The 15185-nt window shown below is 46.2% G+C and overlaps 1 protein-coding gene across 4 annotated transcripts; it reads left to right on the top strand.

The window, feature by feature from the left end:
• Window positions 1-874: 874 nt before the first annotated feature.
• LOC144892989 (UDP-N-acetylglucosamine--dolichyl-phosphate N-acetylglucosaminephosphotransferase-like) lies at window positions 875-14119 on the top strand. 4 transcript variants are annotated; one of them, XM_078782157.1, is made up of 4 exons: window positions 875-1320; window positions 3457-3577; window positions 3779-3992; window positions 14095-14119. In XM_078782157.1, the coding sequence occupies exons 1-4, from the start codon at window positions 1175-1177 to the stop codon at window positions 14112-14114; spliced, it is 501 nt and encodes a 166-aa protein (XP_078638283.1). In that variant the 5' UTR covers window positions 875-1174; the 3' UTR covers window positions 14115-14119. The 4 variants fall into 4 exon arrangements, with proteins under 4 accessions (XP_078638283.1, XP_078638282.1, XP_078638281.1 ...); XM_078782156.1 differs by lacking the exon at window positions 14095-14119 and adding an exon at window positions 12395-13378; XM_078782155.1 differs by lacking the exon at window positions 14095-14119 and adding an exon at window positions 12353-13378.
• Window positions 14120-15185: the final 1066 nt, after the last annotated feature.

Genomic DNA, 15185 nt, shown 5'->3' with positions numbered 1-15185 from the left:
GGGCCACCATTTTGTGCGAGCAAAAGGGACACCCGGCTTAATGTCCATCCTACCTCGCAATGCAACACCCTGCATGTGAAGCACCAATCTGACAGTTTAAAGTCTGCTCGAGAATCGAACCCAGACTGGACAAGTCAAAGGTCCGATATACTTTGGTAACAATCCTCACAAGAAGGTAATTAGAATAACTGGCATACCTTATACCTTTCTTCCTCTGCGTTGTGTCGTGGAGTGCAGCTCGAACGTGCGTCCTCTCGCTGAGTCTCCTCTCGTCTGAGGGAATCTCTCACAGCCAATCACATTCTCATCTATTGTTCCATTGTCTCCAGGGCAACGAGCTGTTTTTCTCGACTATTGTCTCCCGGGGCAACGAGTTTTGTTATCTTTCTCAAAACAAAGCCCACTCACAGTAAAACTTTAATTAATATACCTGTTTGCCAAAGAACTTGATGCACACCTTCATCGATCACCTACCGCACGGCTCTTGGCCATCCTGTGAGCCCTCGGTTTAAGCATTCAATCAAGCAGTCTATCGGAACGGTTGATAAGGAACAGCTTGGCCTGGCAAGCGATAGCAAGCTGCTTGTTCATGGAACACATCCCAGTTTTTCACCACCAACTTGCCACTTATGCAAAAACATTCCGAATTGATGGAAAGTTTAGAATTTAATAAAAGTTTAATTGAAACACTCTTTGAGCGAAAGGAAATAAACACTTTCAATGAGTATTGAATAAAATTAGACAAAATTTTCCATGAGACGCTTTATATTTTAAAGTAGACTTGTTTGGCGGTGTATAGAAATCTTTTGTACGGTTCGCTCGTTCAATGTTATAATTGCGCAACGGCTCTTTCCTGCGTCGCTATGCAAATGTTACTCCACGTGATGCAAAGTGAAGACGTGATTGGTGGATTCTCTGTTTTCTACAATTCAATCAGAACGAGCGCCGTAGCTGTTCCAAGGCAGTTTTGTTTTAAGTTTATTTCAATTAAGAAACGAGGAAGTTCAAAGAATCTAAAATGGATCTACAATAACTGTCCGAGCTCCTGGACTGACCGTCTGCAGCTGTCGTGTTTTCGGTGCTGAAGTTCAGTCTCTGAGGCCTCGGCGGTTCCGCATTGATCGACCCTCGGATAGTTTCGGTGCCGGCGAGGTGCACCCTCTCCCTTGCCAGCATGGACTACCTGCCCCTGTGCGTGAACGTGGCGGTCTCGGTGTTGGCCGGGTTCGTGACCTTCCGGGCCGTTCCCGCTGTGGCCAAGAAGCTTCTGGCGGCAAATTTGTTCGGCAAGGATTTGAACAAGGATTGTGATAAAAGAATGTGGGTGGATGTTTGGTTAATTATATCAGTGTCCCTGTGAGATTGTGTTTTTAATTTGTTGCAAATGTGCAGCTGCTGCTTTGTCCCATTGTTATCACTTATCATGAGATAGATAGGGGTGGGAAGGACGAGAACTGAAAGAGTGGGAGAAATGTGTACAGTTTCTGGGGGTTGGGGGGTCAAGGGGCCGGGGGAAAGGTACCGGTGTAGCGGTTACCGCTGGATGTACATTGGGTGTGTGGCCAGTTGGGGCTGGGTGTGTGGCCAGGTAAGGAGCTACGGGAGGGTGGATGTGGCCAGGTAAGAATGTGAGAGGTGTGGCCGTGTGGTCAGGTAAGGGGTGCGGGAGATGTGTGGCCAGGTAAGATGGTTGGGGAGTAGTATGGCCATGCAAGGTGGTTGGGGAGCTGTGTGGCCAGGTAAGGTGGCTGTGGAGCTGTGTGGCCAGGTAAGGAGCTGCGTGCGGGTGGAAGGGGGGAGGTGTGGCAAGTTAAGGAGAGGGGATGGGTGTAAGTGGCCAGGTAAGAAGGTGGGGAATATGGTACATATGTGAGTCTAGGTAAGGGGATGAGGGAGGATGTGTGTTGGGGGGGTGGTGGGGGAGGAGGGGGTGGAGGGTGAGGTGTATGTGTGTGGAGGGTGAGGTGTGTGTGTGTGGAGGGTGAGGTGTGTGTGTGTGGAGGGTGAGGTGTGTGTGTGTGTGTGGAGGGTGAGGTGTGGAGGGTGAGGTGTGTGTGTGTGGAGGGTGAGGTGTGTGTGTGTGGAGGGTGAGGTGTGTGTGTGTGGAGGGTGAGGTGTGTGTGTGTGGAGGGTGAGGTGTGTGTGTGTGGAGGGTGAGGTGTGTGTGTGGAGGGTGAGGTGTGTGTGTGTGTGGAGGGTGAGGTGTGTGTGTGTGTGGAGGGTGAGGTGTGTGTGTGTGTGGAGGGTGAGGTGTGTGTGTGTGTGGAGGGTGAGGTGTGTGTGTGTGGAGGGTGAGGTGTGTGTGTGTGTGTGTGTGGAGGGTGAGGTGTGTGTGTGTGTGTGGAGGGTGAGGTGTGTGTGTGTGTGGAGGGTGAGGTGTGTGTGTGTGTGGAGGGTGAGGTGTGTGTGTGTGTGGAGGGTGAGGTGTGTGTGTGTGTGGAGGGTGAGGTGTGTGTGTGTGTGGAGGGTGAGGTGTGTGTGTGTGTGGAGGGTGAGGTGTGTGTGTGTGTGGAGGGTGAGGTGTGTGTGTGTGTGGAGGGTGAGGTGTGTGTGTGTGTGGAGGGTGAGGTGTGTGTGTGTGTGGAGGGTGAGGTGTGTGTGTGTGTGGAGGGTGTGGAGGGTGAGGTGTGTGTGTGTGGAGGGTGAGGTGTGTGTGTGTGGAGGGTGAGGTGTGTGTGTGTGGAGGGTGAGGTGTGTGTGTGTGGAGGGTGAGGTGTGTGTGTGTGTGGAGGGTGAGGTGTGTGTGTGTGGAGGGTGAGGTGTGTGTGTGTGGAGGGTGAGGTGTGTGTGTGTGGAGGGTGAGGTGTGTGTGGCCAGGCAAGGGGGTGGTGGAATGGATAGGTGGGCAGGAAAGTGGAGGGAGAGGTGGTGCAAAATACATGGACAGGTAGATAGGGATGGATGTGGTAAGGGGGCAGGTTTTTAGGTACGTAACAGGGATAGGTGTGGTCCACAGAAAAAAGAAAATTAGGGTCGGGTTGACAGGAAAGAAGGATTGAAGATTGATGGGAAAGATTTGAGCCGCCTTCGTGGACGCGAGTTGTATCGCAATTTATGTGATTATTGTGAATTTGAGAGTTTAACCTGGACACTGTTTGTGCCCCACTTTCTATCTGTTTTTTTGGGCTGAACGCAGACTCTGTGACTACTGAAATTGTCTTATTCGTGATGAACTCCCTTGCTAATCAGTGCAATGAATCCTCGCTGTGCTTTATGGTTTTTATGACTTTGATTAACTGCTCCTCCTTATGTTTTGGGAGTAATATTACAATTTCCTTGGATTTTCATCTTCCATGGATTTAATTGTTTTAACTTTGTGCAAATTATTTGATCAAGAAACATTGAAACCTAACATTAAATAACTTGTGTCTGACTTCACTTTACAAACTTGATTAAACACTGTGATATTTTCCCCGTGTGCGCTCATCCTTGACCAATGTGTGCACATGTGTCCAGACCTGAAGCCTTGGGGGTCGTGAGTGGAGCCATATTCCTAGTTATGCATTTTGCCCTCATACCCGTGCCCTCCTTGGGCTGCTGGCTCAGCAAAAACTGTCCTGGATATCCACAGATTCAGGTTTGCTCGGAATCGACCACCTTTTCACTCCGATCGTGCACATCTTCCACCGTTTTCTGCTCTCTTTAATATCTACTCTGCACTTTCCCAACATCCGAATTTGCCATTCCCCATTTATCTTCTGCCTATTTATTTGTTCATTTATGTAAGCAGTCCTTTATAGTTTTTTTTTGTTTTTTTTAACGACGATGTGATATCCAGTTGGTGCAGCTCCTCGCTGCGCTCCTGGCTCTATGCTGCATGCTTCTTCTCGGGTTTGCCGACGATGTTTTGAACCTGCCTTGGCGTCACAAACTGGCACTTCCCGCCGTGGCCGCCCTCCCTCTGCTCACAACTTATCTGCTCACCGAAGGGCCCACCACCGTGCTCATTCCCGAACCGCTCCGCCCGCTGCTCGGCCTGCATGTGCACCTTGGTATGATTGGAGGCTCCTTGTGTAGCAGAATCTTCTCATTACTGCAAGTCTTTTATCCGTTAGTTCATGGTAGTCTGGTGTAGTAGAGTCTTGTTACATAAGGAATACTTATTTGGTGGACATTCCCATTTTGACGAACACATTTCGGTTCAATATAAGATACAACAACAACAACAACATGCATTTTAAAGGCGATTTTCGCTACTAGAGCGGGGGTTAGCCTTGCGGTCCCCATGACAATCTTCTCCATTTTGCCCTATTTTCTGCATCGCTCCTTGTTAACCCCCTTGCCCGCATTTCGTCTTCGACCATCTTTAGCCAAGTCTTTCTCGGTCTTCCCCGTCCTCTACTTCCTTCTACATTCATTTCTATCACTCTTCTCAACCAGTCACTTTCATCCTTCCTCAACGCATGACCAAACCATCTCAACCTGTTCCTCTTCACAGCATCAATCACAGGCTCTATTCCCATCAATATAAGATGCAGTAAAATATTTTTTTAATGTTTAATTAAAATACATGATCCCAATCTGTTGTGTTATGCAGTTAAGTATATCTCTCTATTATGGCCAAAGTGGAATGGGAGGTTAAACTGTTTAAAGTGTAATGTAGAAATATACAGTGCCTTCAAGGTATTCACACCCCTTGACTTTTTCACATTTTGTTGTTAGTCTGAATTAAAAATTGATTAAATTGAGCTTTTTTTGTCGCTGATCGATGCATATTACCCGAAAATGTCAAAGTGGAATTTTATTTTAAGAAATTTTTACAAAATAATTAAAAATGAAAGGCTGAAATTTTTGGAGTCAATAAGTATTCAACCCCTACGCTATTGTGAGGAGGCATATATCTGGGGACACAACAACAACAACAACAACAGGCATTTTAAGGCCATTTTCCCAGCAAGAGCGGGGGTTAGCCATATATCTGGGGAAGGGTATAAAATAATTTTGGAGTGTTAAAAGTTCCCAAGAGCACAGTGAGCTCCATCATTAGGAAATTCAAAGAATATGGAACTATCCAGACTCTTCCTCGAACTGGCCGTCCGACCAACGTGAGCAACTGGGCAAGAAAGACCATGGTCAGGGAGGTGAACAAGAACCCAATGACCACTCTCACAGAACTGCAGAGTTCCTTGGCTGAGATGGGGGAACCTGCCAGAAGGAGAACGGTCTCTGCAACACTTCAGAAATCTAGGCTTTATGGGAAGGTCCTGATGGAAAATACTCCTGAGAAAAAGGCCCATTTAATTGCGCCACGTACATTAAAAAGGCACACCTTGTACAAAAGGCATATAATTTTAAATTCAAGCTGTAACACAACAAAATGTGAAAAATGTCAAGGGTGTGAATACTTACCGAATGCACTGTAATAAAAAACTAAATAGGGCATGGGATTTGGGTTTGGTTCCAGCAATGTCACCCTTATGTACCCTGAATGTTTTATTATGGATAGATTATGGGGTGTGAGTGCCACCCCTTATTTAAAAAAAAAAAAGAAGTATATATTGTTACGGACACGACTTAAGATGTTGCTTGACCGAGCGGAATGGCCGCCGTGTTCGCACAGTTTACCCGATTACCCCCAACTCACCCGATTCCACTCGAACCTTGGCCGAATCGCGCTACGCTAAATCAATGATGGAAAGGACACAACGACTGGGATTAATGAAACGACACAAGGGGTACAGTTCTCAAGACCTCCGGAGGAGGATAAAATTGGTGGTGCAGAAAAGGGGTAGATTACAGGGTAAGAGGTAAAGCACAGAAAAGATGGGCACTTAGACACAGTGGGGGGAATAAGATAAGAATCTTATCCCCGACAGACCACAGACAAACGGAACAAGACTGACTTACACAGGGATTGATGGCAGGGAAGGACAGGCAGTCGATAGCACAAGGTGCACCTTGGCTCAGGGACAGGATACAGCACGGTCCAGTAGATGCAGGGAGGTGTCACAGCGCTCGGTTGGTGGCGTCTCTCTCTCCAAGCTGAGGGCGCATCTGACGTCACCTCCCTCTTCCTGCGCATGCTCAGCGGGGAGTGACACGCCCTCGGCTCGTTGGCTCCGCCCCAGATGGAATCGGTCCGCCGCTTCTATTGGGTGCGGGGGGTTACCGGGCTCCGCCCTTGACGAGGAGCTGACAGCGAGCCCCTACGTGGTAACCCCGTCGGAGCACATGTTCGATGGCGGCTAACCAAGCCGGAGTGAGGACGCGCACTCCCCGCGCCGCCGCCGTTGTTGTTGCTGTTGTTGTTGTTGTTGTTGCTGAACCGTGAGGAAGAGCTGCGGGGGGGTATTGGGAGGTCCTAAACTTTCTAACGGTGCCATACAATCACATTCTGGTGCAACGAAGAGTCAGAATTAATGGAAACGAGTCCTTAACTGACATAGACTAAGAATAACTAGCAAGATGTCCTATAGTTGTCTACGTGAGATGCGGTGGACCTGGATGCGACATTTAATGGGGGAAATAGGGGAAGGTCGGGTCTACAGAGTGTTGTTTACAGAAAATGGGACTAGGGAATGGGGGATTGGGGATAGTTGGGAAGTATTGGGGAAATAGGGGAATATTTACAAGCGGATATGGATGGAGGCCAATCTCATATCCGCAACAATATATATATATTTTTTAAGGGAATGGGTTGCAGGCAAAGCCTAGAAACGAACGAACCCCATTAGAATTACTCTTTAGAACCCCATAAAAGAACCCTAGATTGACCCGTACCAGCTTAACGAATTTCCAACACAACAACCAGTCAATGGAAGGTAACTTTTATTTTAAAGGGATTATTGATGCCCTCATTATCGTTTATTAATATGTGGTTGTAAGTGCATGTGGAATATAAAGTTACGAAAGGGCATTTATCGGGTTCACAAGTCTGCAAATGATGCTTCCTGGGAAGTGTCTGAAATCTCTGACGCACCTTCAACAGCTCTCCCTAACAGCTCTTCCTCCTCTTCCACATCATACCGTACCGCTCCCTCCCCCTGTTCTGTATCCGATGCTCCCCCTTCCTCTTCTTTAACAGTATGGACCTCAAACATCCGGGGCCTTCGCTCAAACTTGACTGATCTCTCCATACAGGTTGCTTCTGACAAACCAGACGTGATCTGCTTAACAGAAACTTTCCTCCTTCATGATGTCTCTGATTCCTTGGTATCTCTCCCAGGTTACTCCCTCCTCCGGTATGATAGACCTGAGCCTCGTCCTGGAGGGGGGGTTGCTATCTTTATAAAAAACTCTCTTCCTCACTCGCCCTGCACTGCCCTCTCTCCACCTCACCCCCAGGAATACCTTTGGCTACGGCTTCCCCTTCGCTCCCACCTTTTGTTCATATGTGTGTTGTACCGTCCACCAAACAGTGATGACTCCATCTACATCTCACTGTCTGATAATATGGACCAACTTCTATCTACCCATCCCAACTCTCTCTTCCTCATATGTGGTGATTTCAATTGTCACCATGCCAGTTGGCTGGGTGTGGGTACCTCTCTCACCAGCCATGGCTCTTCAGCAAAGGACTTCTGCGACTCACTGGGACTGACACAATCTGTCAATTTCCCGACCCGGATCTCAGTCAACGGAGCATCTTCTCTTCTGGATTTGGTTATGACAAACTTCCCTGAAAATGTCTGCTGCTCTTCTTCTGCTCCAATCGGCTCATCTGATCATGTGCTTGTCAAAGTGGACATCTCTCTGACCATTCTCAGAGAGCCTCCTCAGCGTCGACGAGTCTGGCATTTGACTCAGGCCAACTGGCACGGTCTTCAAGCAGCCATCAATCATCTGGACTGGTCTCCCATCTCTACCGCCTCTGACATCAACTCATCCTGGGAATTCTTTCAAAGTAAATTGCTCTCTCTCATGCACAGATTTATACCATCTCGTCTTCAGTTGTCATACCCTTCCTCCCGTCCATGGTACACGGAATCTTGTGGTGAGGCTGTTGCCCTGAAACAACTTGCTTTCGTCTCCTGGAAAGCAAATCCAACGGAAGGAAATCTCATTTCCTTTCACAAAGCCCGAAACAAGTGTGTGTCCACCCTCAGGAGAGCCAGGAAACAATATCTCACCATTCTCAAGACCGAACTCTCTTATCTGTCTCCCTCTTCCAAATCCTGGTGGCGTCTGGTCAAATCTGTTTCTGGTGTTTGTTCCCCCTCCATCCCCTCCCTCACCTCAAACGGCTTAACGGCTGACTCCGCACGTGAAAAAGCTGAATGCCTCAACTCTGTGTTTGCCTCTAAATCTTGTGTCCCAAACCCATCCCTCTCTGTACCCACCGTACCCAGTCGTACCCAGCTGCTCCTGGACTCTGTGTCCTTTCCTCCTGACAAGGTGGAAAAGTTTCTGGCAACCCTCGACTCTGATTCTGCAACTGGTCCTGACGGCATCAGCCCACGGGTCCTAAAATCATGTGCTTCTGCACTTTCACTCCCTCTTTCTGTTCTCTTCACCCTCTCTTTTGCTCAAGGTCATCTGCCATCTGCTTGGAAATCAGCCAACATCACCGCTTTGCACAAAAAAGGTGCAAAAACAGATCCCAGCAACTACAGACCAATCAGCCTTCTCCCAATTATCAGCAAAGTCATGGAATCCATCATTGCTTCAGATATTAAATCTTTCCTCTTCTCCAATGGCTTGATCTGTGATCATCAATTTGGTTTCAGACCTGGTCACTCTACTCTGGACATGCTGCTTCTGCTTTCTCAACAATGGATGGAGGTCCTCAACGCCAAACAGGAAATTAGAGCTGTCTCCCTTGACATTTCACGTGCCTTCGATACGGTCTGGCACCCTGCTCTGCTCTCCAAACTCTCCTCCTTTGGTATCCATGGAAATCTCCACGCATGGCTGGCGGACTTCCTCTCTGGTCGTAGTCAACGTGTGGCCCTGAATGGGTTTCTCTCATCTCCTCTTCCTGTTCAGGCTGGAGTTCCCCAAGGTAGTGTTCTGGGCCCTGTGCTTTTTCTGGTCTTCATCAATGATCTCTCTGACTCTCTTGAAAATCCTCTCTATCTCTTTGCTGACGACTCTACTCTCTGTCGCTCCATTCCTCATCCCTCAGATCGGCAGTATGCAGCCTCCTCACTCTCTGCAGACCTGGACAAAATCACAGACTGGTCAAACAAGTGGAACATGTCTTTCAATCCTGACAAATCTCACACTCTTACAATGTCTCTCCGAAAGGACCGACTGGACAACCCTCCCATCTACTTTCTCAACAATCCTCTCCAAGAAGTTCTGTCGCTCAAGCTTTTGGGTCTCACTATCTGCCATGATCTTTCTTGGGAAAACCACATTTCCAAGCTGGCCTCCAAAGCCAGTCGCCGACTGGGCATCCTCCGTCGTGCGAAGTCCTTCCTTGGCACACCTGAGCTCCTCACCACATACAAGGCTTTCATCCGCAGCTCAATGGAATACTGTTCCCCCCTCTGGGCTGGTGCTCCTGCCTCACACCTTGCTCGGCTTCACGCTGTTGAGGCCAAAGCTTTCAGAATCATTGGAATCTCCTGCGATGTAGTCAACGCCGAGGGCCTTTCACTCACTCACCGCAGGCAGGTTGGTGGTCTTTCTGTCTTCTACCGACTCCTCTCCGGCCTTGCTCCCCCAGCTCTCTCTGTGCTCTGTCCCCCCAATATTCCTTCAGGTCGCACAAGATCTGCCTGCAACCCTCTTCTGGTTAAACTGCCCAAGTCTAGGCTCTCTGCTCACCTTCACTCTTTCATTCCCCTTTTCTCCCGCCTCTGGAACAAACTCCCCCACTCCCTTCAATCCCACTCCTCCCTCCAGGTCTTTAAAACAGCTGTTCACCACCATCTCTTATCTTCCCCCATCGAAAACCTTGATCTTTTCTACCCCCGGTAATTCACCCCAGAGTCTTTGCAGTGTTCATATGTTTTAATCCTCTCCCACCTCCCCCCAAGTCCTCCCGATGTCCCTGCTCTCAAATGTTGTGTTTGTGTCCTTCCCCCTCTCTTTTGTGTCCTTCCCCCTCTCTCCCCATCTTGTCTACCGCTCCCCTTGTTTTTTGTGTTTTGTGTGTTGGTTTGTCTTTTTGTGTGATTAATGTTAGCTCTTTCACGAGCCTCGATCTTGTATACAAAAAAAAAAAAAAAAAAAAAAAAAAAAAAGTCCTCCCGATGTCCCTGCTCTCAAATGTTGTGTTTGTGTCCTTCCCCCTCTCTCCCCATCTTGTCTGCCGCTCCCCTTGTTTTTTTGTGTTTTGTGTGTCGGTTTGTCTTTTTTGTGATTATTGTTAGCTCTTTCACGAGCCTCGATCTTGTATACAAAAAAAAAAAAAAAAAAAAATAAAAAAAAAAATAAAAAAAAAAAAAAATAAAAAAAAAAAATGTGTGTTTGTTTGAAGATGGCGTTGAGAGCATTGAGGTGAAAAGATTTTCACGGAGCGATACAATGATGTTGATGCCCAAGATGCTTTAGTCAGGTTCACTATGTTAACAAATATAATTTCGTTCAAAATTTTGGTAGATTAGCAAAACTATACATTTTTGGAATATTCAGAGCATGAGGAATCCAAAAATTAATGTTTACATTTGCGTAGACACCTTTGCGAAAATGACACTCAGGACAGTGATGAAGATAGTCAGGTTCACTATGTTAACAAATATAATTTCTTTCAAAATTTTGGGATTAGCAAACCTGTACATTTTTGGAATCTTCAGAGCATGGAGAATCTGAAAATCAATGTTGGCATTTGCCCAGACACCTGCATGGCCGCCATTTTGGATTTTGAAAATGGCCGCCTTAAAATACATATTTTGCGCGATCTCAGCTTCTAGTCAACCTAGAGACTTAATTAAATATGCTAATCCTATGTTTTCTGGGTCAAGGAATCCAATAAAGGCCTCAAAATAGTGCTCAGGATTATAGAAAAGCAACAAACAAAGGTAATTGAAAACCATTGTCTTTATATTTGTGATATAACTGTATTACATAATACATGATATTGCAAGTCCTTTGAAGTTATAGGTTGTTATAGGAAGTTATAGGTAGTATCAGATTGAACTATAAGTCCTATACACAGGATCTACGAGGTCTATACCGTTCAGGAATATGCTTTTACAGATCTTCATCACTGTCCTGAGTGTCATTTTCGCAAAGGTGTCTACGCAAATGTAAACATTAATTTTTGGATTCCTCATGCTCTGAATATTCCAAAAATGTATAGTTTTGCTAATCTACCAAAATTTTGAACGAAAAAACATAGTGAACCTGACTATTGTCGAGGATGGAATCATCAGCAAAAAGATGGAGGATTTTCCAGAGCGTCAGAGAGGTCGTTGATGAAGATTAGGGTTAGGATTAGGATGGGGCTCAGAACACCACCATGGGCCACTCCAGCCTTGACAGGGAGAGAAGACGAAAGTATTCCCTCGAGAGATCTGTTGGCTATGAGGGTAGAAGAAGTCAGTAAGTCATGTGTGGAGTTGGCTTTCAATATCATAGGCAGAGAGTTTGGAGAGTTAGGCAAGATGCCAGATTATATCGTAAGCTTGAGATATGTCTAGAGAGATGGCCCTGATCTCATGTCTGACATTGAGGACCTCCATCAATTGTTGGTAGAGTAGAAACAGCACGTCCAAAGTTGTGACCATGTCTGAATCTGAATTGATGATCTGAGATGATGTCGTTGGAGAAAAGGAAGGATTTTATGTCAACTGCCGTAATGGATTCCATGACCTTGATGATGATCGGAAGTAAGCTGCTCAGTCTTGTACTTTATTTTTTGTTTTTTGTACTCAGTTTTGTACTAAGCTCAGTTTTTTGTACTTTATTTATGTAATGTAGTGATGTCGGCTGATTTCCAAGCAGATTGAAGATGACCTCGGGCAAATGTTAGGGTGAACAGAGCAGAAAGAGGAATGCAAGAGCAGCAGAGAGCAGGTTTTTAGGACATGCCAGCTAATGAATGCCTGCGGGTCCAGTTATGGAATCGCATTCGAAGTTTGCCAGAACATTCTCCACCTTCTCATGTGCAAAAGACAGTCTGGGAGCAGTTGGGTGTGACTGGGTCGGATAGGTACACAGAGCGAAGGGTTGGAAACACAAGATTTGGAAGCAAACACAGAATTGTGGCATTTTGGCCTTTTCACGAGTGGAGTCGGCTGTGGTGCCATTTCAATAGAGGAAAAAACATGGGATGGGGTGGGATGGATCATATTCCAGAGTATATTTAACAAGGCACCAACAAGTTTTAGAGGAGGGAGACAAGTTTTAAAATTCAATCTTGAGGTTGGACAAACGTTGTCTTGCTCTCCTGAGAGTGGACACACAATTGTTGTTGGCTTTGTGGAATGATCTGAGATTGTTTATGGTTGGGTTTGCGTTCTAGGAAGAGAAGGTAGGTTGTTTCAGAGCAACTGCCTCACTACAGGTTACACTGTACGATGGGTGAGAAGAAGGATCGGCTAACTGAAGACGAGACGGGGAATTCCCAAGCTGAGTGAATGTCAGGGGCAGTAGACATAGGAGACCAATCATGAACTGAGTTGGTGGCTTGCAGTCCTGCAAATCCGCCTGAGTGAACTGCCATATTTACCGGTGCTAATGCAGCTCTCTGAGAATAGTCAGAGCAGAGATGTTGAATCTCAAAAACATATGATCAGATGAAACAACTGGAGCAGAGGAAGAGCCAGAGACATTTGTGGAGAAGTTTGTCATCACTAAGTCCAGAAGGAAGGATTTGCCATTGGGAGAAATCTGGCTTGGAAAGCTCACAGATTGAGCCAGTCCCATGGAGTCGCAGATGTCCTTTGATGAAGTGCCATGGCTTCATTCTGACAATTAAAATCACCACATCTAACTATAATTCACCAAATGTCCGTCTGTCCGTTCGAAGGTACCGCAAAAACAGCTGGACCGATCGCACGATATATTGGGTGGGTATTCCTGGGACCCCTGGGAGTAAAATAGGTTATATTGTTTTTACAATTTTTTCCCAATTTAAAAAGTTTTCCAGTTTTTCCAAACACGATGGAATAATATTTACCGATATGAACAGTGATGTAGCTTTTGTTGAAATTCTACAAATACTGTTTATTCTACGTACCAAGAGAGAGTAGATCGATTCCTGACAAACTCTTCCTATATAAATGTGCGGCTTCGAAGTAACATGGCAGCGTGTGCAAAGCAACTGAGAAACAGGTGTAGCGGCCGCTTCCGTGTTACAGATTCGGCGCGCACTCTTTACACATAAACGTGCGACTGAGAAAGACGTGTAGCGGCCACTTCCGTTTCGCAGAATTCAATCTTTTTTCAAAATGGGCGCCATGTACTGTTTAGATTTTGATGATTTGTGTGTGATATGATTCAACGGATGTTTATATGAATCGTTTCAAATAAAAAAGCCTTCAATTTCTGATATTTTTCCTTTTCATTTGGGCTTCCCAATTGAAGCCCCGTCCATGGGGCGGGTACCGTTGCTAGTTGTACAAAAACGAACTTTGCCATCGAAATATATAAAGAAAAGGATTCTATAGTGGTGTCTTTCCCGAACTGTGCCTTCAACAAATCTCCTGTATTTTGAGTGTAGGGTTGAGCATCTAATTTTTTGAGCCCTTCTGTGTCTGTAACTGCAGTAGTCAGAAGAAGTTGCATGAATTGTGAACGTCGAATGAGCGATCACATAAAATTTCCTTTCAATGAGAGCCAGTACATGTATATCATACATTATAGGACAATTGGAAGTGTGCGTCTATAAAAATGTTTTTCGGGTATCGAGGCTGACATTCTTTTGATATTAATTAAAACCACATCAGAATGCAATAAACAAGCATGGCTGATGGCATTTTAACCTGATTTCTGAGAATCATGAGCTATTTCCTCAAACAGACAAAAATGCTGATTTATGTTCATACTATAGTTTTATTGGCTACTTGACTTTTAATGGATTTTCATTGTGACATTTGTGGACATTTATGGAGGTTGACTTATTGTGAAAACCATTTATGGATATATAGGGGAAGGTGGGGTTAGTTGGAACGTGGGGTTAATGGAAACATTGTCAAGATGGTGCTGCCATGTAGTGGTAGATAGTGACATTACTCTTCCACCATTTTGTTTCCAATACAAAAGGAAAGGAGTTGTTCTCATGAGAAAGGTATGTATGATTTTTGCAATTCTGCACAGTTATTTTTATTTGAGGAAAAGTTATTTTATCTTGATGATGTAGTTAGATAAATGTCAGTACCTTTATGTATTGTGACGTTTGTGGGGGGTAGGCAATGAAATACCTTAGTCCAGGTAGGATTGTGTAGATTACCATGCTCCAGATGTCGTGTGGCCACTTCCTGTAACTAAGTAGGGCCGGATGTTCGGAGTAAGTGTGACGTGTGGCCAAACGGAGGGTGGCTCTTGTGTGATGTAGCTTAGGGATTAAGGGTAAATCCCCTGTTTGTAAATGACCTATGATTTTTCCCTTGTTCCTTATGCCACGACACTACACACGCTAGCAGCCAAGCGATCGGCGTGTAATTATAAACATTAAATAAAGTAACCAGAACCAGGACATTGAAGTACCGCTGGCGCCACCAGCCGAGGCATCGCGGCACCAAGCAAGCAGGGCCGTGAGGTCCCACCCCGAAAGGTGATGATTCAGGGCGATGGAGCGATGAGATGGCATTCGCTGATTGGAGCATGCACGGACGTCATCATGGAACGTTTGAGACCTAGGCTAAAAAGGACATGTCCCGGCATTATTCCCTCTCTCGCTTCGTGGATGTGGTTGCAAGTGGTCACCGTTTGTGCTCTCCCTCTTGCGCTGGGTACTTCTTGTGTGCTGTAGCATTTCAGGCTTGCGCTTGGCAGTGGCATTCACATGCATTCTGTTCCTGGCTGCATGGAGGAGCGGACGCATTCTTTCCCTGATTCGTTGGTGCTGACTTTGTGGCGACTGTGTGCGCCTGAGAGACCTCAGGGCTTTGTGAAGCGTGGGACGAGGACGGAACGAGGGCCTGTTCACTTTGCGTCAGCGTGGCAGTGAACACAGCTTCGCGCCAAAGCGTGTTTTCCCGCGCAGGGACATGGGGCCTGTGACGACCCCAGATTGTCAAGAGGACCAGAGCTGAGTACCCGCTAACATTCATTACACACACATTTATTGCTTTCAGTTATTTATCCCCTTGTGCTGTTTTACGAGGCCATGTGGGGGTGCCCCAAATAGGAAT

The sequence above is a fragment of the Myxine glutinosa genome, chromosome 7 (assembly GCF_964187855.1).
Source record: "Myxine glutinosa chromosome 7, kmMyxGlut1.1, whole genome shotgun sequence".
NCBI lineage: Eukaryota > Metazoa > Chordata > Myxini > Myxiniformes > Myxinidae > Myxine > Myxine glutinosa.
This window is presented reverse-complemented; position numbering and strand designations above follow the sequence as displayed.